Source organism: Lissotriton vulgaris, chromosome 3_1 (genome assembly GCF_964263255.1).
Source record: "Lissotriton vulgaris chromosome 3_1, aLisVul1.2, whole genome shotgun sequence".
Classification (NCBI taxonomy): domain Eukaryota; kingdom Metazoa; phylum Chordata; class Amphibia; order Caudata; family Salamandridae; genus Lissotriton; species Lissotriton vulgaris.
This window is the reverse complement of record NC_141689.1, coordinates 1,510,211,586-1,510,237,144: the sequence shown is the minus strand read 5'-3', so window position 1 is coordinate 1,510,237,144 and position 25,559 is coordinate 1,510,211,586. Positions and strand designations below refer to the sequence as shown.

The window sequence follows — 25,559 nt, the reverse complement described above, 5'->3', positions numbered from 1 at the left end:
GTGGTATTTTCAAACACACAATATAAAATTCATCATTACTATAAGATGCGATTTTAGATTCTGAGTTCAGGCATACTATACTCCATCTTCCTACCTGGTCCCAATGGGAAGTTATACTTATAAGCTGTTATAAATAAACTCCCATTCTATCCTATGGGATAGATAGCCTTTCCATAGTGAAAAATGAAATACACTGTATTTCACTATCAGGACATGTCACACACACCAATACATGTCCTACCTCTCAAATACTCTTCACCCTGTCCACAGGGGTACATTGGGCCTACCTTAGGGGCGACTTACATGTAATAAAAGAAAAGGTTAGTGCCTGGCAAATGGGTGCACTTGCCAGGTCAACCTGGCAGTACCAAACTGCGCACAGACACTGCATTGGCAGGTCTGAGATGCATTTACAGGCTACTCATGTGGGTGGCGCAGTCAGTGCTGCAGACTCACTAGTAGAATTTGATTTACAGGCCCTGGGCACACATAGTGCATGGTACTAGGGACTTAGTAGTAAATGAAATAAGACAATCAAGGAAACACCAATCCATAATCATAATTTACATGGAGAGCATATGCACTTTAGCACTGATCAGCAGTGCCCAGAGTCCTAAAACCAACAAAAACAGTGTCAAAAAACTGGAAGCCAAAAAGCCTAAGGATAAACCCGCTGGAAAAGCCAGGTCAAACAATGACGCAACGCTCTACTATCACCAGACCACTTCTGCACCACTTAACAACTTTTTCACCATTTGTCAGCTTCAATTACAGAAAAGTTTCTATAGCAGTAAGAATGCTACTTACTTGCATACAACATTGAACCCTTGACCTGAAAAAGTTACAAGCTCAGCACAGCCACTCCCATGCACTAAAGAGCGAACTGCCTCTAAGCTCAGGTAGTACATTTGTGCAAGAAAAATGTATGTTTCTATATGAGTGTAACTGATAGCACCTCACCTAGCAGGCAAGTTCAGCAGTTCAGTGTTCTAACTTGAGGCACCTCTCTTTAACTCAATATCATATCTGTGACTCCCCAGACATTCGTCTCTTTCAAAAGTCCAAGAATATCATCAAAAATAAAATAATTATTGCTCCCACAAATCCAGCAGTCTAAGCCACATAATAATTACTCTCAAAATACATTCACTGCATTCCATGACAATGAACCTACTTCACCTCCCAACATGCACTGCTCCACACCTACTTAACTTTTTCGTTTTGCATGCAATCTCTATTGATATGTCTTTGTTCTCCAGCCATCTGGACTCTCTAGTACCAGTATAGGGTTGGGCTTGGGTAAATTTAGATGTCGGGGGAACCGCCTGGACCATGAAGGTGCAATAGTGGGTTCTATAACCAATTAGTTTGTCAATTTTGGGTCTGCTCCAATCAGGACCACCACCTCTGCTGCCAGATCTGTTGGTGCGTAAACCTACCCTAAAGTCCAACTCACGGGACACCCATTAGGACCAGGAGCGGAGCAGTCCCAATACAGACTTTGGTGGTCCCCCACTGGAGCAGTCACTGTTTCTATTGGATTAAGTTCAATAGCCGATGCTGAAACACTCATGTAAGAATGACAGACAAGAGACGTTGTTTCAAAGTTTTATATAAAGAATTAATAGGTAGATTACATAGAACATGCCATAAGTATGTTTAGTAGCAAAGCATAAAATATCTATGGTAAATCTCAATCTCGCATAGATTTGCCTTCAAAAGGTGGGGTCTCCTGAATACAAAAAAACACACGTCGTTTTATAGGACTTTACACAAAGACATTCCTACATTCTACTCAATTACATGGTTCTCAGGATATGCATCAATAGGGAACGAGCAAGAAGAAACATTTTTCTATAGAATATATTTGCAGATTCTCGCATGGTAATACATTGGATTTTAGTCATTCTCTCAGTTTACTCCTGTATTTCAATTGATCAACGCATAACAATAGCCTGGGACAATTGAAGTGTCCTTAGTTAGGTAGTGTGAGAGAAAGTCACTTGGAACACTCTCTAATTATTAGTGTAAATCTCACAATTCTTTATTTTGATCAAGAAGAACACCATGTCGATGCTAATGGAGTACAATTTAAACACCGCCTAGGTTAGCGTAAGCTCAGTTCATATTGCGTTTATGAAAAAAGATAAACAACCTCCACAACCGCTTGCTGCAAACTTGGCCATTTGATTTCTAAATTAAAACATATTTCTCCATTATCAGGGCACCATCCTTTGCAGCATACATGATCGGCTCCTGAGATTCCAAAAAAACCAAGAGCCTAATTTGAGTTTGCTAGATTGTTTACTCAATCACAAATGTGACAGATATCTTGTTCGCCTTATTACAAGTGCATTCTATCCTATTACTCTTGTAAAAAGGCAAATGGGATAGCTGTTAAATTTGTGACTGAGCATCCCGACCTCCAAACTCTAAACCAGTCCCCTAATGTTCAGAAGGGCCCTGATAACCCACCTCTTCTGCTCGGTATGCAGTCTGGCCTCCACATACCTATAGCAGATCTAAACACATAATGTCCTGATTCGGAATGGAACACCTCAATCTACTTCCTACACAGTGCTGCCACTATGCACCGTAGGATGTATCAAGTTTTCTAACTTGAAAGTTTTCACATTGTTGGAGGCACTCAAGGTGCAGCTGCCTCTGACACACCTCTGTGACACATCCTACACCATCTTCTTTTGTAGAAGCCCAATAGATTGCTTTTGAATATAAAAGCTCACAGGCACATGCATCAAGCGATTTAGGAATCGCAAACGGTGCGAATCACAAAATTCGGCCGTTTCCGATTCCTAAATCACTATTTGGGATGCATTATCCTAAAAGTGAAGAAATCGCTATTTTTGCGATCTTTTAAAGTGCGATTGCTTTTAAGATTCCTTAAAAGCAATGCATGAAACTGAAAAAAATTGAGATTTCGCAATTAGAGAGAAAAAATTACCATGAGGTTGGACCTCATGGTAATTTTGCGAAATGTTAGAAATATGCAATTTTGTGCATTTTTTTAACTTTCATGTTGTGCACACACATGCCCTTAGGGCATGTGTGTACACAACATATGTGCATTGTTTGATTTCAGGGGTGCAACAGGGTGTCCTTTGGACACCCCTGCACCCTTGAAATCGCAATCTCAATTTGCGATTAGCTAATTCCGAATCGCAAATTGAGATTGTCTTCCCATTCATTCCTATGGGCCTCTAGGCCCATAGGAATGAATGGGAAGGGATTCCTTAATTGCGATTCGCAAAATGCTAATCGCAATTAAGGAATTTTAAGAAATCGCAATTTATTTAGCGATTTCTTAATGCATAGGCATTTGCAATTCCTTAATTGCGATTCCTTAAAAATCGCAATTAAGGAATCGCAAATGCCGAGATTGATGCATGTACCTGTCAGTTCTTTGAGATGACAATTTGTAATTTGAAGTATTTTATAAAGGCCAGCAATGAAACATTAAAACAATTAAATTAATGAGAAAAATGTCTTTATTGGGTCAAGAAGGATTAAAAATTCAAGAATGATAATTTAGAGGTTCTTATCAAAAGCAGAGCTTAATATGTTATGACATACCAAAAATCTAGGTTAATTCTAGGAGATTTGAAAGCAATGATCAAATATTTACAACATTTATTTCATTTAATTAGTTTTATGGACGCAGTGTGCTTGCAAACAGAATCAGTGGGTCTAAAACGCAACATCTTCCGAAATATCAGATTTTTTTATAATAAAATCAATAGTTTTTCACTTATGATGAAAAAGTTATATATTGCCTGTAACTTTTTTTTTTAAAAGCCTGTTTAGAAAGATATTTTTTGTATTTATTGTTTCAATAATCACTCAGCTTTGTCCATGGAAGAGCTCACTAACTGTTGTCAGGTTTCACATTTTTGCTCTGGATGTGCACCTGTATATATATATATATATTGCTAAATGAAAGGGAGAGGTTTTGGTGGATACATACCTCTAAAACAAAAAGGCAGACATTGTCTATTTTTATGGTTTCTGATAGCTCAGATACCCCTTATGGGGCCCTTTCCTTTTAGAGATGAAATGGTAAAAAGGTTTTGACAAAAGAACAAGATCTTTGGAAACATACTTCAAAAAAGTCAACAGTTGTGAGCCTTGATAATTGATAAGCAAGAGGTATGTTTTGGTAAATAGAACTGAGATTGAGACTACTCAGATAGATTTGGACAAATTACCTTTTCCACATGGAACAGAACCCACCTTGATAATACTCTGCAGATGACACTGGGCTAAAATATAAATAACACTCCATCTCAGAACACGTTAATGCAATATCAGTTATCCTGATAATCAAATAGACTGGAATTATTAACAGAAAATGTGAGGCAAATATGCATCATGAATATAAAGGTCTGTATTTGCTGTATCTTTTCTTGTCCTTGGGAATAGAAATAGGCCTCACAAAGTCGTTTTTCTTGTCTCATCAATCCAGAAAAGGATGAATGTTTTAAATCCCATCACATTGTTTTGACTTGTGGACTACTGTTTGTGAATGTGTTTTCTGGTACGTTGTCTCTGTGCAATTGAGTGCTTGAGGTCAGGTGATAGATGACACGAAGAGTCTTTACAAAGAAAATCAAATTAATTACTGCATTTCCACAACAGTAATGAACTATATGTATAAATATGGTTGCTGTTAGTAACAAGGAATATATAATTTTACCTTTGAATGAGCACTTTCACATTTCAGCAACTTTTGAAATCGCTGATAGTGTTGTTGAATCACATATATTCATATAATACGGTGACCACATGGGAAGCCGTATGAATGGATGCTCTGACGTTGCTCCCCTTTGGTAAATCAAACCGTAACTATAATGAGGCCCACTGAAGAAACAAATAAATCAGGGACGTTTTTACAACTCTGTGTGAGAGAGGACGTATCCTGAACTTCCCTTTTCTTTGTAGTTACTTTCCACTTCAAATATATTTGTGAAATTGTTTCCATAATTTAGTGGAAAAGGTAGTAAACAAAGTAGATTTTCGGAAAGCTAAAAATAGAGAAGGCGCTCTAAAATCTAGCACTCTCAATTATAACAAAAAAGTGTCAACATCAATGTACGGAACAGCCTGAGGCTGGCAAAGGATCAATTATTTCTGCCCCAATTAGACCAGCATTACCATTAAAGAAGCTCATGGAAATCTCAACATCAACAAACACGTCTACATTACTCAGTTTGGGATTCCGGACAGACTCTAGTAGAAAAAGTCTAGAGGACAGCTGTGAACAATCCTAGAAACAGCAGATTGATTTTAAATCCAAGCGGACTGTTTCCTAAGTCATAGTTGGCAAGTCTATCCCACCTTAAGTTGTCTTTGAAAAGTGTGCATTTAAAACAAACGGATCCAACATAGATGCAAGGTATTTATTTATTATGGAGATTTATATAGCGCTAGCCTGACCCGAGGGTATCGGAGCGCTTCACAACAGTTTTTAAGCAAGATTCATACAATAAGCACTATTCTACATATAGGTTCGGAAAGTCCGCGTGTGCTGAGCAATGTTGGGGTAGTAATAGGCATGGGCGGAAAATCCGTTCCGCTCGCGGATTTTGCGGATTTTCGGGAAATCCGCAATCCGCGAGATTTGCGAATTTCCTGAAAAATCCGCAAATCCGCGAGCAGCGGATTTTGCTCGCACTGCTCGCACTGTTCGCGTGAGTTCGCGCCCCGCGAATAAGTGCGAAATTGCAGAAATACGATTTTAGCAAAACTGAAAGTAACTACTTACCAGGTTCAAAAGTTCAGGCTCATCATTAGTAGCCATTTCCTGTAGTGCTTCCTGAGGGGCCCCTCCAGAGTTCAGTTGCCAGTTGCAACTATTATGTGACCCTGCTCTGAACCTCAGAATAGTTACACATATGCCACAAAGGTCCTGAATTACAGCTAAGGGAGACAAGCAGGAGCCAGGCTGGAAGTTAAAATCCATTAATCAGCCCCTAATTCATTATTGTCAGTTGGGGCAGGGCAGGTGTTGTAACTAATTTTGCAACAATGAAAGCACTTAGCAAGTGCAAAAGATCACTAATCAGGGCGCACTAAGGAAGCAGGTGCCAGCTAAAAAAATATTCTGTGACACATTAATCAGCCCCAAATTAATTCAGGTCACTTGAGGCAGGGAAGGTGTGCTTTGCTTTGCCAAAAATAATGTACACTGGACAACCAGAGGGTGTGGTGATGAAACAGAGGGTGGCATGGGTGGGCCAGAGGGTGGCATGAGTAGTCAGAGAGTGGCAGTGGTGACAGAGAGTGGCAGTGATGAAGAAGAGTGTCCCAAACAGGTTGGACACGTAGAAACAACAAGTTCGCAAAACTTGCGACCCGACAGGTAAGTTCGCAAATTGCGAAATTGTAAAAACCCTCGCGAACTGGCAGAAACACGGGCGAACACAAAAAAAAAAAAAAATCCGCAAATTCGCGGGAATTCGCGGATTTTGCGGATTGCGAGTTTACAAATCCGCAAATTCGCGGATTGCCAATCCGCAAAATCCGCTCATGCTTAGGTAGTAAGTGAGTCCTGAGGTAACCTCATAGAGTGCACGTTGTCTTGGGGTGTATACAATAAAGCAGTAACAGGGAATCCGTGAAAAGGGACATTAATGTTTATCATTCCAAGAAGTCATATTAAAAATATTGAACCATGTCTAGTTGTTGATGTTTTATTTCTTTGTTTACTTTTAGGATGTCTCGGCAAGGAAAGAATATCATCTTCTCTATTCACCAGCCACGTTATTCCATCTTCAAATTGTTTGATAACCTGACATTGCTCGCTAGTGGGAAAATGATGTACCATGGCCCGTCTAAGGACGCTTTATCATATTTTAGCTCTATTGGTATGTACAATTTAATGATTTATCCCAGGAGTTTCTGAATGGTATTGAATGGAATATCAGAAATTGCACTTCGCATCTGATTCCAAAACTAATAGTTACTTAAGTGAACAAAAATGCATTGACATTCATAAATGATTCGTGCTGAATATCAGAATGAGGATTCTGCTATTAAGTGTAAAGTCAGGCAAAATATAAGCATGCAAATTTAATGTGTACATTTGAGAGCATCTCCCACATTCTTGTGCATCTAAGACATGTATTAAGTTGTTATTACCTAGTAGACCTAACAATTCCATTAAACCTAACTGGAATTTCACGTCTACTGAGTGCACTGAGAAAAAACAGGAAGAACAACAAAACAGACAAGACAGACCTGACTCACTATGTGATAGTCCATTACAAACATGCTTCCTCTATCTTCTCACTTTGTATGATATAATTTATTGAAGGCATCAAAAATATTGTTATGACTAAACAGTTTTTGTTTTTTTAAGACATGTTTCCTTCACTTATATTCACAGATCACTAGTTGACAACTGATGTTTGCTTCAATAACCACTGTCTCGGGATTATTACTTTGGCGGCCATCGATGCCTTGATCCCAAACTCTCTTATGTGCTTCAGAAACTCAAGGGAAAAGGTGTAACATTGCTATAGATTTCGGCTATATAAGATCCCTCATAATGACAAAATTATCTCTGTCAAATGCTTTTGTCCAAAATGTTATCACTCCACTACAGTTATGGACATTAGTGCCTTGACCACTGTTACAAGACCTGCATCTTTCATTGTTTTGTAAACCAAATAGCTTGCTTACAGTTGTTGGGTTCTACTTTCTTCCAGTTTTCTTCTGAAATATCCTCCCACAGTTCTGTCATGCAAGGCTCCAAATTTGATATGTTGTTGACCCTTACAGATTTCATAGCCATATTCTGTCTAAAAGAATGGGAGCCATTAATGCCTGACTACTTCACTTCAATCACGATTGCCCTAAAATCAGGCTCTCCACTGGATCCACTCTCCCCCTGTCACTGGAAAATGGCAACTAAAGCCCTTGTCTGAACTACCTGAGATTTGAAATAACTCGCTGCAGAGTAGTTGTGTTCCAGGGGTATGGAAAAAAGCATTGGTAGTGCTGCTATTAAAGAAGTAGTACGCCATTCTGACAAATTATTGGCTGATCTCTCTGTTGCCATTTTCTGGAAAGATAGTGGAGAAACACGTCAATGAACTCCTGTTTAAGTTTCTGGCTAGTGGACAAATGCTTGACTCAGTTCAGTTAGGAAGTCGCTCACTACATAGCACAGAGACGGCCCTGTTAGCCGAAAGCTTTCGGAAAAGGCAGAATGTTTGACCTTGGTATTATTAGATCTGTCCGCAGCATTCAGCACGGTATCTCATTCCATCCTTCTGACCAGGCTACGGCATAGAGTTCAATTAGGGGTTGCCAGTGATCACAACTGCGAACATAAGGCAACTCAGTGTGACCCCTGGTGTCTTGTTTGCAACTGTTTGTTCCAATATACCTTTATCGTGACACTAATAAGTTTACTGACTTCATTAAAGGTATACGCATTGTGCTAGCTTTGTTCCAAAACCTTAATAGTTGTACGGGCTAACCTGGGACAGGGCGGACAGCAGTTTGGCCAGCATAAGGCCCGGCCGACATGGGCTGTACTGATCACACCGCAGATGAAGTCTCCCATTCCCCGCCGCTGCGGGGCAATCTCTGCATCAACGGTGGAGGTTGACCTTCCAAAGGAGTGAATGGGGGCCCCTCGCACCGCACCTCTGGAGGCACCTACTGGACATCGAGGATGCCCTAACCTACCTTCCGTGGTCCCCAGTTTAGGCGTCAAGATGCAGCGGATGCCTGGGGGAATCTGAAGCGGCCTGGTGGTCATCAGGTATGTTGCAAGGGGGAGACTTTCTCTGACTGAGCGGACAACGCTGGTCATGCCACCCACAGGAGCTTCCCTTACCTGCCACCGTGGAAGATCTACCTGGGGAAAAGACACATACCCACTGCTTGAGGAGATGATTATAGAACCCATTTCAACAAGTTTTAAATAAAGTATATTTGTGTATAGAATACTTTATTTTTTCTTGCTAGAGATTTTCCAGTCTTTGTGTGGTGCATCCAAACAAAGATCATGCGTCCGATGGCACTGGATTAAAAGGCTGTGTCACATCACTTCCTGTGATGTCATAGGGCCCGAATGTAACAAATTTTTTCCTGTGATGTCATCAGGTGAAAGGTCTTATGATGTCATTTCTTGTGACATCATTGGAAGGGGTCAAAGGAAATCTGATGTCACTTCCGCTACCCCAGGCATTTTGGTGAATCGACATCCATGAGCTACAGGGATTCGGCACTGGAGGAAAGGCATTGGAGTGTTGCAGATCCTACCTGACCAATAGGTCCTGGGCAGTTTTCCGATCAGAACTTTCCCTAGAAAGCCAAATAAGATATGTTGCAGCAACATGTTTTTTCCTCTCAACAACAGTTTTTTTCTCCCACTTTCCCCTTCCGATATTTACCCACAGCACATCCCCCTTTGAAATGGCTCTGACCAGTTTTTTGAGCTACAAACACTGCGGTTCCCCCGGCGTCCAGGATCCCCAATTGCAAGGGATCCTGTAGTTTGCCTACCACTTGGCAATTCTCTTTTTGCAGGGAACTCCATGCTCTTGCTCGACCTCTGCCTGAGCTGCCCCAGATGGAGTGTGAGCTACCGCCATCTGGCCCCTGCTAGTCTACCAAGCTGCGCGAGCCCAACAGGGAGTCCCGGCTGGGCAGCCCCGCAGACTCTCCCAGGGTCGCATGTCCGTTCAGGTTTCTCACCGCCAGCCGGCCAAGAAGTGAAGCACCTGGAAGATCATGTGCTGTTGCAAGGTGAGTCCAGGCGTCCAATGCTTGTGATTGTTTCCTTCCAAACCCAAAACTAAAAGTCTCCGCTGCTTCTCCAACTACGGCTCCAAATCGGAGTACGTCCTTTTCTTTGCGGGCACATTACTTCATACTGTTCTTCTCTCCTTATAATTCACCACCTAACCTAGCGAAACCATGAGATTATTGCATATTGGTCCCCAAACTCGGGAACCTCCGCGACCGCTTCTTAGCCGGCCGCCATGTTTTCCATCCTTGGTTTGGAACAAAGATCTCTGGCTGGTGCTATTTCAAGGTAGACCCTGGAGTACTGATTATTATCTTTTGGTTAACCAGGGCAAATGAGGACCTTCTTAGGAAGATCTTACCCTGTCTTTCTAAATCAGCTCATCGTGTGGTGATCCAGGCGACTATATTAGGTTGCCTCGACTGCTGCAACTTTTTTTCATGGGGCTGGATGAAAGGTCCTCTTAAGAAACTTTAAGGAATACAAACTGCAGTGGCCAGATTGGCCTTTGGGCTCCCTAGTTTTTCTCTAACCTCTGAGGCCCTAACATCCCTGCATTGTGAAAAAGAGGGTTATCTTTAAATCCCTTTGCCTTGTGTTTAAAGCAGTTCATTGCAGTGGCTCTGAGTACTTGTTACAAAGATTTTGCATTTATACACTATCATGCTGTCTGCATTTCTATAGAATGCATCTGTTAGTTGTGCCCAGATTTAAAGGTCCTGCTCAGGTGGCAAAACCTTTTTGGCGAGGCAGCACAGCTCCGGAATGAGCTACCAGGTCACTTATTTCTTGCCCCTTCTTACTAAGGTTCAGGGCGGCTTTAAAGACCTGGCTTTTTCAATAATAGGACCAGTCAAGCTGATCCTCTGTCTCTGGACTTTGATTCGGATAGTTTCTTTTTTGTGTTTACATAGAGCCAGTACACCTTTCAACATATTTGCCGAGCTTTACAAATATGGTAACATAACATATAACATATGTTAGAAATTAGGTTCCTGTTTGACTGGGGTAAAGCCCTAGTGAAGCAGTAACCACATTACCCCAGTATTGGAACTTTCATAGATTCCCATGCTTTGTATCATTCCCCGTCGTCGGAATGGGAGCCTCGTTAAATAAAGAAATAACATAATCATAGAAACAAAAGAGAAAATAGGCCTAGGCCTCATCTCATTGAGCACCGGAGCAGGAGGTCGTTCCGTCTGTACTGTAGGTTGTGATGGAAACCTGGTCCTGTAGTCCTGCAGCATCATTTGCAAGTCAGAGACTAGAGAAGCCGGCATGGCCACCATATCCTGGCCCATCCCTGGAGGACGTTGCTCAGGAGGAACATAGTGATGCACCTGTTGTTCATACGCATGCTCATAGTATTCCTCTGTGTCAGTCTCTTGTAATTTTACATTCAAATCAGAGGGACTGTAGGCATCCCCATAATGGCCTCCAAATTCCTCCTCTTCATACGACTCGTCATCTAGAAGCATTGATGGTGGAAGAGACAAAACCCGTCTAGGAGACGTCATTTCTGGAGTAATTTTCAGTTTTTGTAATGGAAACTGCAATTTTTGACCCGTCGACGGCCTCGTCGATGATGTCGTCGTCGAAGAAGCCACCGTCCTCGACGGAATGGTCAATGGGATCGTCGACGGCACACTCGACTTCGTCGTCGGAGTGTTTATCGTCGTCGACGGCATTATCGTCGACAGTTTCGTAGTCGAGCTCGTCGTCATCACCATTAGCGTCGTCGTCAAACAGTTCGTCGTCATAGTCTTCATCGTCGACGAGGCCGTCGACAGCACCTTCCCTGACACCATCAGCAACGACGAGGAAGAAGTCATTGTCGACGAACAACCAGGTACCTTAAACGCCGACGGAGTCGTCGACGTCGACCCCGCCATCGTCGACTGTCCCGTCGACGTAGTCGATGAAATAGTTGAAATCTTAAGGGAAGGAATCATCGTCGACGTACCAGAAGTTTTCGCCATCGACGGAAGCCGTTTTTTCTCAGGCATGGTCCCAGGAGTAACTGCGGAGTGTTTTTCGCCAGTTTTTTCCTTTTTGGACGGAGGAGAAGTGATAGAAACCTCCATTTTGTCCTTTGCGGCTGTGTCCAATCCAGTAGCCTGTCCCAGCCTCTCCTTTTCACTTCCGTGAGGAGATTTCATGGGACCAGCCCTCTCAGACCTGTCAGAGATCTTATGAGGGGCCTTGATAGGGGGCTCGGCTGAAGTTGAGGGAGGAGACCTACCCCTCTTCCTGGATCTCCTAGAGGAAGACATAGGAGTAGAATCTTCCTCATCCGATGAGAGCACCTCCTTCCGAGTCTTCATCTTCTGCAGCCAGGTCAGAAGCCGGCCCTCCCGGTCTCGCAAAGTCTTTGTAGAGAAGGTTCTACAAATTTGGCAGTCTGTGGCCTTGTGGTCCGGGTATAAGCAATAAATACAGTTCTCATACTTATCTTCTACAAAAAGCCTCTTTTTCCCACAAGACGCACATGACCTGAATAAAGCCTTCTTTTCCTTGTCAGACATAGTTGAATTGTAGATGAAAAGTTGAAGAAATAAGTTGAATAGAATGAAAAACTGAGCAGATCTCAGTGGAGACTCGCTAGCACAACGTGCAGTAGAAAAATCTGAGGCTCTGAGCTCTCTCAGGAAGGTTCCAAGGGTTGAGGCTGTTCTGATTGGTCCTTGCGGGCTCTTTTACAGAAAGAGGGTGATATGCTACAAAATGAGACGAGGCCTAGGCCTATTTTCTTTTTTGTTTCTATGATTATGTTATTTCTTTATTTACCGAGGCTCCCATCCCGACAACGGGGAATGATACAAAGCATGGGAATCTATGAAAGTTACCAATACTGGGGAACCAAAGTTACAGGTAAGTAACTTGTTTTCATCCTGGTCAGGGTAAATTGCAAACACGCAGTAATTTAACCTGTGCTCACCCTCTGGTAGCTTGGCACGGAGCAGTCATTCTTAACTTAATAGGCAATGTGTAAAGTATTTATGCAACACTTAAAACAGTAAAACAGTGAAAACACTAAATGAAAAGATTTCACACGAAGTTAGAAAAATAGCTCTTAATGTATTAAATAAAACAAGACCACAATGGGATTAAGTGAAAATCGCCCCAAAAAACACTAATAGCCAATAAGGAACATCAAGTTGCACTTGACTGCGACAAAGTCAAATGCTCAGGATGACCACAATGACACGCCGGCAGGCTACAGGGACCAGATTTGTCCCTCTGGGCAAAAGCACCCTAGTCTGAGTTGCGTCGAGGACCCTGTTGATGGGAAGGATGCGGCATGCAGCAAAACAACGCATCTGTGTCGATCCTCCCAGTGGCAGTGATGCGCTGATCCTGATCCGTGCAGCAGCTGCAATGCGTCTGTTCCGATGAGCGCAGGGGCTGCTATGTGGAGTTCTCGTCATCGGAGATGTGAAGACCTTGTGTTGGGGTGAGTGTCACGCAGTGCTGGTTCTGAAGGTGGTGCATAGATCCATGCCAATGTGGTGTTTTTGGTCATGCAACAGGTGCGATGCACCAATTCCTAGCCACGCAACTGAGCCAATGTGCCGGTTTGAGAGCAGATGTGTGGGTTTGCCTGAAGCAAGCACCTTGGGCACACTTCCAAGGGTCCAGGACGGGGGTGGCACCATTTGACAGGGCAGACTCACTGATTGCAGAGTCCAGGTGCAGGTTTTCTATGCCAACTGAGACTTTAGTTCAGGAGGCCAGCTAACTAGTCTTTGGAGTCACCCTGGGTTCTGGGTCAAGTGATGCAGGTCCAGTCCTTCTCACCCAGAACGGAAGGGCAGCATGTCAGCACAGCAAGAAAGCAGTTCTTCCAAAGCAGCAGTCCAGCAGAGTGGCCGTCCTTCATCAGCGCAGCAGTCCTTCTTCCTGGCAGAGTAACCACAGGTCGTGAAGTGTACTGAAGTTGTAGGGCCTGAGGTGCAGTTCTTATGCTCAGTGGTGTCTTTGGAGTGGGGGAGACTTCAAAGAAGAGTCTTTGAAGGGCACAGAGGTCCTCTCCTCCTGCCCTGACTCACTACAGTGGTTTATGCAGCCCTTTTTGTGTGGACAGAACACAGACTATTCAGGTATAAGTGTGAGGCTGTGCCCAGCTCCTCCTTCCCATCATCCTAGGATGGCCCATCAAGTTGAGCCTAAGCACCCATTGTATCTGGATTTCTAGGGGGAATACACATGCAATCAGAGACAGTCAGCAGGCACACAGGGCTAAGAGCAGGATATTGGCAACTTTGTAAAAGTGGCATTTTCAAAATTATAACAATAAATCCAGCTTTGGCATTAAAGGTTTTTCATTCCAATTCTATAGGTATTAAACATGACAGCTCTATCTCCCCTCAATTAGGAATTATAGCTTACTAAATGTAATACGGAACCCTCAATGTTATCGTAGGAGAAGGATAGGGCTCACAGTGGCAAAAAAACAAATGTAGGAGTTTTTCACTACCAGGACATGTAAAACTTAAATGTATATGTCCTACATTTTACATACACAGCACCCTGTCCTATGGGCTACAAAGGCCTATGGTAGGAGTGACATATATGTAATGAAAGGGGAGTTTGAGGCTCGGAAAGGGGTTTTAAATGGCAAGTTGACATAGCAGTGTAACATTGCAGGCTGCAATGGCAGGCCTGGGACAAGTTTTAGAGTGCTACTTAGGTAGGTGGCACAATAAGTGCTGCAGGCCCACTGGTACCATTTATTTTACAGGCCCTGGGTATATGGTATACCATTCTACAAGGGACTTATAAGTAAATTATATATGCAATTTAGGTATATTCCAATCAATCCATGTTTAGAGGAATGAGCACAAGCACTTTAGCACTGGTAATCAGTGGTAAAGTGCACAGAATCCTTAGGCCAACAAAACCAAACCCCTGCAAAAATCGGAGGTAAGTGGGCAAAAGGTTTGGGGGATGACCACCCTAAGGCTGACTGCCTGTATATCGTTCCCTGTTAAAAAGCTTGGAATCCTGAACTAAGGGTACCATTATTAATATTTATATATCTAGGTACAAATATAGATAGATAGATAGATAGATAGATAGATAGATAGATAGATAGATAGATAGATAGATAGATAGATAGATAGATAGATAGATAGATAGATAGATATGGTAGATAGATTGACCTGCACCACAGAATGACATCAGTTTAATCCATAAAGGCAGGACCACTGGTACCATTTATTTTACAGGCCCTGGGTATATAATATATTAATCTGCAAGAGACTTACTAGTAAATTAAATATGTCTAACAGGCGTAAACCAATTATACCATGTTGTGGGGAGAGAGTGCAAGGACTTTAACACTGGTTTAGCTGCGGTAAAGTGCAGAGTACTAAAGCCAACAAAAACTAATTCAGCAAATAGAGGGGGAGAAAGGTAAAAGGTTTGGTGGTGGCTCTGCAGAAAGGGCAATTTCCAATAACCTATAATATAACATAACATAACACAATTTCTTTTTGAAGACTATTAACCCAGACAATATACTTTCAAGACGCAAAACGCACAATTTTTCCTACAACCGATTTTTTCCTAATAACCTATCTTTCACTTTCTCTGGTCCCTAATCTGAAATATCTTTGTGACTCAGGCACTTGATTGAAAACTAATTGCTTGTAATTAAAAGGATTAAAAAGAGAAACCTCTCTTGGATGGAAAATCTCTTTATAGTACAATGTTATTAGTCAAAAGTTACTTATAGCCAATCCCTTTTACAGCAGTCTGGTGGTTGTGGCCCTCTTTATGAGTGTGCCAGTATTCTCGATTCAGGAAGAGTTCAAACTTTGCACCATTTGTGCACAAAAGCTATACTTGCTTTTTTGTACTGCAGGTCTGAACTGAGGAAAGCATGCAGTATTAATACTGAACCCACCATTACTTGGTGATGATCCGTGGTAAAAACCAGCATTGGTCAGCGGCACTGGGTCATATCCCTATTCCCGCTTCCATAGTTAAGAACTTACGTTTCTTGGTTGACAATAAGCTCTCCATGAAGCCACAGGTAAAAAAGGTATCGGGAACTTGCTTTGCTAACCTGAAACGGCTATGGAAATTCATCTGGATCCTCTCCATATCTGCCTAAACAACTGTCATCCAGGCTCTCATCCTATCTCGCCTGGACTAAGGTAACATCCTCTACTTCAGGCGGATAAAGCCTCCATGAGATGTAACTCACACGCATGGGAGGTCGCTCTTTTTTGTCCCGCCTCCCTAAACTCTGGAACGCTCTGCTAGTACACCTGAGATCCTGCACATCACTGCCCACTCGTTGCAGACTAACCAAGACGTGGTTGTTTTGAACCACCGTTGCCTGGATAAACTTTATCTGTTGCTCAAAGCGCCATGAAACCCCGAGTGGGTAGCAGTTTGCGCTCTAGAAGCATTTTACCATAACGTTAACATAACATTGACCCTGAATGGGGAGGGAATTCTGAACCAATAACATGTTACACACAATAGTATTAGATCTTTCCTTCTACAGCTATACCACTCCAAATACGGTGGCACATTGCATTATGTCAAAAATGATTGTCAAAGGCTTCTCGTCTAATTTAATTTGTATGATAATTCATTGTAATAACACCCAGATAATTCGTTTCAGACATTGCATATGTTTGTTTCCTTAGAACAACACATTATACATTGTGCAAACAACATTTTCTTTTTGCAGGTTATGAATGTGAGCCATACAACAACCCGGCAGACTTTTTCCTGGATATCATCAATGGGGACTCAACGGCCGTGGCATTTAATAATGTGGATAGCGATGATTTCGGTGTGTGGATTTATATTGTTTTTTACGCATATTTGCAAAGATAAGTTACTCTTTGTCACACAGTGACATTGCATACATCAGTTTTGCCTTCAGTTAGTATCATAAAAGGAATATAGTTTGTTTACCTCACTTTAAATACATAAAAACATTGCTTTCATACCTTCACAAATAATGTAGAAATATTATTTGATGTTTAATTTTTTTTTTAAAGTTGTATCCAAATTGTATTTTGGCTAAAAAGCATATTGATTGTTTCTGCTTTCCCTAGAACACTACTCCTATGTTCTACTCATCATTTTCACTACAAGGATTTCCCCACACTCAGCCAGAACTCTCCCCTCCTAAGCACTCAGAGAATAAAAGACCACAAAATGTTGAGATGACAAAAAAGAATGCATTGTGTGGTCAAAGCAGTCTGTCTTGCAAATACACTGCTTGTTTCCCTTAAGGATTTGGACGAGAGGAACCACCAGAGCATCTAATATCCTAGTTGGTATTTACCTGACGAGTATCCGTAAATTGCATATTTTGTCAGTAGTCTATCAACGCTTTCCACAGGCTACTTACAGTTACTTTCCTCTTGTTGGATATTTTGTGCCACCATATAGACACCCATTAGCTTATCCACCTGCACTTTCCTGTTCCCCAGGGTGCTTTGCTTGGCTGTGCCCATTTTTAATGTCAGAGGTTGGTGCCAGTGGACGTTTTTCCGACCTCTGGGTTTGGGCTGTAAAGATAACCCCACGTGTAAACTAAACCTCCATAAAATAATATAAGAGAAACTGTTAAAACAGCCACGGCCAGACTACAATGCCACCTTTAAAACTGCGCTAAAATTACTTAATTATATTTTAGAAAGCCTGTTGGGTGATGTGTAAAGTTTTATACAGTTTCAAACGTTCACTGAGTTATTTGAATTTGAGGATGTCCATAAAAAGCATAGGTTATTCTGAAATCTAAATTCTGGCAGTCGACTGTGACATTGTCAAGTTTCTTCTGTGCAGAAAGTATGCCCTTATTTATTAAAACTGTCTAGTCCCAGTTACCAAAATGCCCAAAGAGCCCACATTATTTCAAGATATGTTTTGCGCACTAATCCCTTAGTTGAGTTTCAATGACTACCTTCAATGTTCAAGCTAATCAGGGCGAGTCAGTTTCTAAGACAGATCATGGCAGGAGACGTTCCTGTCAACAGCACACACACACTTACTTCATGGCCTTCATAGAGAAAGAGAATAATTTATTTCTCTCCTTTTTCCTTCATATGATGTCTTTTCTTCTGTCAAAAATGTCACAGCTATATGTTTCCCTTCCCCGCCCGTTGTATATCCAGAGAACTGAAAGAATTGCAGTTTGAGGTATGACTAGGTGGTTACCTCTGAGGAGAAAATGTTCAATATGATCTAAGAAACATGCTAATTCCTTAGAGGTAAGTTTGAAACAGAATCTAATGGCGAGAGCATTGATCCCTTGCTGTTTTATCCTAAGGGCCCAATTCTGAAACTGCTTTTTGTATGTAGTATATATGGTAGTATTGCAACAGTACACAAACCTACAAGTTTAAATCTCCACCGCCACCTCTCCTATCTATTCTGTGGAGAGATCCTCACACATGTATTTCTTAATTGTCAATGTGGGAGGAACCTGGGGGCGTGGCTGGAAAAAGGTGCGTCAGTTGGAGTAAGTTCAGCTCCACATATGGCTAACATCTGCTCAGCCGTCACCAATGGGTGCCACTAAAGAGATCCATTCAAAACGAACAAATTATCAATTGAAATGCATTTATAAATCATGTGAGGTATGAAAACAAGATATCAGACTAATGACATGTAATCTTTATTTCTCAATTTAAGATATTGGTGCATGAATACAGACTTCCTGAAGAAGGCTCACGCCGAAACGCGTTGAAAAGGAATGCACTTCTGTATTTTTTAATAATTAATCAAATTGTCTATTTTTACACTATTTGCACATATTTTGTCTCTTTTTACCTATAACAATTTGCACGTATAATGAATTAAGAAAAACAATTGCTAAGAAAAAAAGATGTTATAAAAATAAAATATCATAAGAAATCAACACTAGAGTGTTTCCAGTCATTAGTTATTTAGTTTTCCTTCCCCATTTTTCTACCAGGCACATAACCCGGTGCACTTTTGTCCGTACTTTACCCCTACATAACATCTGCTACTGCAACATCCTTCTATAGAAAATAGTGGAGGTATTGACTTGAATGTCTGACATAATATCGACAGACAGAATATCGAAATACAAAAATATCGGCACAAAAATATCGACATCAAAAATATCGGAATCATATCTTCATAAAGGTAAGTACAAAAATATCGAAAAAATAATATCGTAGTACAAAAATATCGGAATTAAAAATATCGTTTTTTTAAATGTATTAATAATAATGTAAAAATAATGTTAAAATACATATATTTTTACAAATATTAAATAAAAATATTAAAACAAAATTAAAACTAATACATATACATTCAAAATAAATAAAACACTTAATAATTTAATGTAATTTTATTGTTTTTAATGTTATTTAATTGATTTAAAGTAATTTTTTTTTGTTTTTACCCTGTACGCCTGTACCCCAAAAACCCAAAACTGACCCTGAACCCTAAAAATATCCCTGTACCCCAAAAACCCAAAACTGACCCTGAACCCTAAAAATACCCCTTTACCCAAAAACTGAAAACTCACCCTGAACCCTAAAAATACCCCTTTACCCAAAAACAGAAAACTGACCCTGAACCCTAAAAATACCCCTTTACCCAAGAACTGAAAACTGACCCTGAACCCTAAAAATACCCCTTTACCCAAAAACTGAAAACTGACCCTGAACCCTAAAAATACTCCTTTACCCAAAATTAATTAATATTATTTAATTACCAATTAATTAATAATTAACAATAACAATAAAGTAAATATATTAGCACATTAGCTGTAATTAATTTAATTTAATAATTAATATTATTTTTCCCAATTAATTAATTAAGAATAACAACAAATTATATATAAAAAATGACTATAATTAATGTAATTAACTAATTAATATTAATTAATTACCAACTAATTAATAATTAAAAATATGTACAAAATTATATTAATTAATTAACTAATTAATATAAATAAATTACCAATTAATTAATAATTAAAATATGTACAAACATATATTAATTAATTATTATTAAATTACTTCCCACCCTATTCCCCTATAAACCCAGTACCCGCTACAGAACATATTTATCAATTAATCAATTAATTAAAATTAATTAAAACTTAATTCTCAATTAATTAATAATTCCTACTAATTAATAATTAATTTAACATAATTAAATTACTTCCCAGCCTATTCCCCTATAAACCCACAACCCGCTACAGTAGTAAAAGACAATATTTAATTAAATTACATTAAAAATAAATAAAAAAACATAATAAATACAATATAATATACACTAAATTTATTTAAAAATTGATATTAGTAACATCGAAGTTATTTATTTCGATATTATTGACATCGATATTTAAAACTTCAATATTACTGATATCATACTAATATCGATATTAAGACTGTCGATATTACTTACCTTCGATATTTTGTCCCATCGATATTTAAACTTCGATATTATTGTATATCGATATTTAAAAATCGATATTTTGTCTGTGTACCATTGACTTAAATTAAAACTCCATAGAAAATATTGTCAACTTACATTAAATTATTTAATCTAGTAAAATATATATATTTAATTGTTAGAAAAATCTACAAAGAAAACTTCTTTTTAAAACAAATTTTAATAACAGATTTTGAATGTACAAATGAATGTAACATTAATTTTTTATTTTAACATACTTTGTTTATGTTTAGTTCCATACTTCACTTTTTTTTTTGAACAATTTTTATTGCAGAATCAGAAATGTACAATCATGTGGTCAATCTTGCCCGCCTCCGCTTATCGCCTTCCCCCAATCGTCACTATAACACCCCACAGCCATTCAGCCCACATCCCGGAGGCAGGGCGGCGAGAGCTAGGAATCCGTAAGTAAGCCAGGCGATAAGACAGTGATGTAAACATTTACTCGACATCAGTACATGTAGGCTTGTTTAAAGGATCTGCTTTTCTATGCCTACCCCACCCCAAACCCCAACCAACAACTTGCCCCCCCGGTTAGCAGTGAAGAATAATGAACAAGGCCAACACCCTTGCTCTACCCAAGGAAGCCTAACAAATAAACCCATCATTCTACCACATGCTCTCTGTCCACACATACAGTAATCATCCTCACGCCTCCCTCAGGGCCCCCTCGACCCCCCACCCTCCACCCACTCCCTGAACTATCGCTGGTGTGAGCCAACTTCAGGAGTATATTCCGTCACTCAGGAGCTGAAGGAACAACACTCACGCAATCATGTGTCACCTGGAACCCACTGTTGGCCTCACTCTTCCTGGTCCCTTTCCTGTGACATGTACCCATTCAGTGTTTGCACCAGACCCTCCCATGTCCGTGCCACCTCCAAGCCTCTCTCATCAGCAGTGCGGGTTGCCTGTCTAAGCTGGACCATACTTTCACTTCTGGCCCGTTTGTCCAATTCCGTCGCCCAACGCCTACTGGATGGACCCTCTGACGACTTCCAGCGCCAGGTGAACTCTCTCTGGGCCAAAATAAGACCTAGATCCATAAATGTACTGGTGACCTACGTTTTCTTCGTGTGGGGAAACCAGAGCAGCAGACAGGCTGCCTTATCGAAAGTCACCTGTCTCTCCGTCACTTCATTCAAGAGCTCTCCCACTTCTGTCCAATACAATCCCAGTTTCGGGCAATCCCACATCATGTAGTCCAACTCCGCCCCTGGGAGGAAGCACCTCGGGCATGCCGCCCCCTCGACGTGGAAATGCCTCTGTTTCTTGCCTGGAGTTAAATAGGCCCTGTGTACTACAAAAAAGTGCACTTGTTGAAAGCGGGCATTCCTGCATCCCTTCCACGCCCTCCTAAGGAGATGACCCCATGTTTCATCCGGTATGGGTTTCCCCACACTCTCCTCCCATTTCAGTTTCAACGCAGTAAGTGGTGTCAGTCCTTCGTGGAGCATTCGTGAATGCAAACACGTAACCGCCTTGAACGTCCCCGCTGATATCACGACAAATTGGCACACCATCGTGGTCGCCGGCTCCAACTGCCCTTCCCCCCATGCTTCTTTATTGCCGCTGTAACGGCCATGTACAAGAGGAAGTTCCCAGCCGGGATTCCAAATTGGTCCTGCACCGCTTGGAAGGGCAGCAATTCTCCGTCGGCGTACAAATCGCCTACCATGTGGACCAGTCTCCCCCATGTGGTAACGCCGTTAGCATGCCCAGAGGTATTTCCGGGGCATACGGGTGTACCACTGCTGCTCGCTTCCGACTCCTATTCCAGCACAACCGTAAAGTTTTTTCCTCGAGCGTCAGGTCCCGTACATCAAGCTGTTGGTGCATGATAATGTAAGACAATACATGTCTCGGAATCCCCCTCCCTCGGTGCAGGTTAGGGCCCCGGAATTACCTAGCCACGTGTTGCGTAAGGATCTGTAACTGCGCCGCCAAATAATACAATTCGAAATCTGGCACCGCCAGTCCCCCCTCGAGTTTTGGCCGTCGCAGCGTGTCCAACGCCACCCGTCTCCTTCCGTTCCCCCATAGGAACCCAATGGTGAGGGTCCGCAGTTCCTTAAAGAACCTAGGCGGGATCCATATTGGTAATGTTCTAAAATAATACAGGAGGCGCGGCAAGGCCACCATTTTGAGCAGCGCCACTCTTCCAACCACCGATAGCGGGAGTGTGGCCCAAAATGCCGCCGAGCCCCTCAGGGCTCTCACGCAACGACCTATGTTCCTTTCCAGCATATCTTCAGCGCTATGGTAGATCCTCACTCCCAGGTAGGTAAAAAAAGAATCTTCCCAAACCACATCCACAGGCAGCGGCGGCTGAGGCGCTCCCACTCTCAGTGGGAAAAGACAAGTCTTACGCCAGTTTACTCTGAGACCCGACAGGACTCCAAACACGACAAGCGCATTCATTGCCCTCCTCAGCGCCTCAGCCGTGTCCTCTAGGAACATCAGTAGATCATCCGCATAGAGCGAGATGTAATGCTGCTCACCTCGGCAGACGATCCCTCCGTACACCACCCCCGACCTAGCACGTATCGCCAGGGGTGCTATCGCCAAAGCGAACAGCAGAGGCGATAGCGGACATCCTTGTCGTGTACCTCTCTGCACCGGATATGCGGACGATATCACCGAGCCCAGTCGCACCCTGGCGGTAGCCGAGGAGTATAAGACTCTCGTCCAACGCCGGAACCTGGTCCCTAGGCCAAACCTCTTCAACACCTCATCCAGATAATCCCACTCTAAGCTATCAAATGCTTTTCAATAGATAGCACTGCAGGCCAGTCGCCCGGATCCAGCTCGCTCCCCAAGACGCGCACCAGGCGGCGGATATTAGCTGAAGTGTTCCGGGTGGGGATAAAGCCAGCCTGATCCTCGTGGATTAACGTCATCATATACGGTAGCAATCTGGTGGCCAGGATGCGACTCAAGATTTTGTAGTCCACCGTCAACATAGACAGTGGCCTATAAGAGGTCACATCCGTGCTAATATTATTATTATTAGTTAGTTTTTTAAAGCGCAACAGCTACCCAACAAGGGTTTCCTGGCGCTGAGAGACACAATATTAGAAAGCAGATAGTACAACTCTGAGAGGGGGCCGGGGCGACTTTACTGATTAAAGAGCCAAGTTTTGATGGCTCTACGGAAATGGTTGTAATGGGTTTCCAGACGTAAGTTAAGTGGGAGAGCGTTCCATAGCTTAGGGCCCAGCAGGGAGAAAGACCTTCCTCCAATCTTTGCTCTACGCACTTTCGGCACGCAAAAGAGACATTGAGATGCAGACCTGAGACAGCGAGCCGGCATATAAGCTTGCACGAGGGACTGTAGATATCTAGGGGCATTGCCCCATTTGATTCTGTGCATGAGGCTCAATGTCTTGAATTTGACGCGATTTTCGATTTTCAACCAGTGGAGTGCTTTGATGTGTCCAGATATCCTTTCCCTTCTGGGACACTTGCAAAGCAGCCTGGCAGCGGCATTCTGGACAAGTTGGAGGCGTCTCATGACTGCTTGCGTTGATCCCAGTTATAGGACGTTGCCGTAATCCAAACGGGAGGTAATCAGTGCATTTACCACTGACTTCTGCGTGTCTTCTGGCAGCATCCAGATAATTTTTCTGAGCCATCTCAGAATGGTAAAGCAGGTGGCAGTTACGTGGTTAACCTGTGGCTCCATAGTTAGATCATTGTCGATAATAATACCTAGGTTGCGTACTTGGTTTGACTGGGTAGGTAGTGAACCCATTTCGGGAGGCCAATGTCTAGGGTTCCAAAGGTGGTGATCTGGACCCAAAATTAGAACCTCTGTTTTGTTGCCATTCAACTTGAGTAAGTTATTACTCATCCAAGTTGCAATTTTTCTAAGGCCAATTTGAAGGCAAGAGGAAGCGTTCTGATCTCCTTTAGAAAGTGAAAAGACAATCTGTGAGTCGTCTGCATAAGTAAACATGTTTAAACCTGTTTCTTCCGCAATCTGGGCAAGAGGGGTTACGTACAGGTTAAACAGCAGGAGACTCACAACTGATCCCTGAGGAGCCCCATAGGGGGAGCGATGGATTTTCGAGGTCGAGGTGTTGGAGGCAATCTGAAACGTTCTAGAAGTAAGGAATGATGCAATCCAATCCAATGCCTTTCCCCTGATGCCCATGGCCGAGAGAGAATTTTGCAAGATAGGGTGGGAGATGGTCTCAAATGCTGCACTGAGATCCAAAAGGATCAGCGCAGCGGACTCCCCTCTGTCGACCAAGAGTCGAAGGTTTTCCATCACCCCGAGCAGTGTTGTCTCCGTCGAGAAGCCAGGGCGGAACCCCGATTGGGAAGGGTGAAGTAAGTTATTTACCTCCGCGTATTTGGCGAGGTGACCATGGACGTGAGTCTCCAAGACTTTGGAGAAAGCAGGTAGTAATGATATCGGACGGAAATTGGCCAGGATTTTGGGGTCTGCTGATGTTTTTTTTAGCAATGGTGAGACCATTGCATGTTTCCACGTAGATGGAACCTTAGCTGAGGAAAGGGAAAGGTTGAGAGTCTGACATATTACAGCAAGTTGCAAAGTGTTTTAGTACTGAAGTGGGGAGAGGGTCAGACGAGGAGCCCGATTTCAATTTCCCTAAGATGGCTTGAAGGTCCTGAATGTAAAGTTCGGGCCAAGATAACAATGGCTCGTGGGACAGATCAATCGGGTAGGAGGTATTCATCTCACTGGGGACAGGATCTGGGTGCGTTTTGGTCTGAGTCTGTTGTTGTAAGACTATGTCCTGATAGATGGTCTCTATCTTGTTTATGAAGAACAATGCCAGTTCTTCACACTGATCATTGTTCAGCGGAGGAGGTTTGGCGGTAGTGTTAGCACCGGCTAAGTCCTTTACTAAATTGAACAGTGTTTTAGATTTTTCTGTAGCCTCAGCAATGGTCTTTGCCACATAGGTTGTTCTAGCCACAGTACAGGCTTTGTGATAAGATTTCAATTCCTTTCTGTAGATTGTGCCAGCTATACTGGAGTAATCAATTCTCAAAATGCGTTCCAAACGCTTGCATTTGGATTTTGTGGCCTTTTGTGATTCATTGAACCATGGTACAGGGAGGTTGTGGGTTTTAAGTTTTTTATGAGTCTGGGGCAGACATTTATCTAAGGCTCCTAACAGCCAGTCGTTTGTCTTTGTAGCTACTGTCTCAATATCTTCAGAGTCAAAAATCTCGCGCACAGGAGCAGAGTCTAAGGTGGGAATCAGATGGTTTATATCCAGCTTCTTCCAATTTCTGTTTCGAAGCAGTAACGGCGGGCTGGATAGCTTATTGGCCGTTGGAT

General features: G+C 42.1%; 1 protein-coding gene across 2 annotated transcripts in view; it reads left to right on the top strand.

Annotated features, from left to right (window-relative positions):
• LOC147728085 (broad substrate specificity ATP-binding cassette transporter ABCG2-like) overlaps window positions 1-25,559 on the top strand; it is a 514,375-nt gene that overhangs the window by 278,929 nt on the left and 209,887 nt on the right. For both annotated transcript variants that reach the window (XM_086961970.1, XM_086961971.1), the window contains exons 7-8: window positions 6,730-6,881; window positions 16,485-16,589. In XM_086961970.1, coding sequence (XP_086818096.1) covers window positions 6,730-6,881; window positions 16,485-16,589 — 257 coding nt within the window. The remainder of the gene's footprint in view (window positions 1-6,729; window positions 6,882-16,484; window positions 16,590-25,559) is intronic.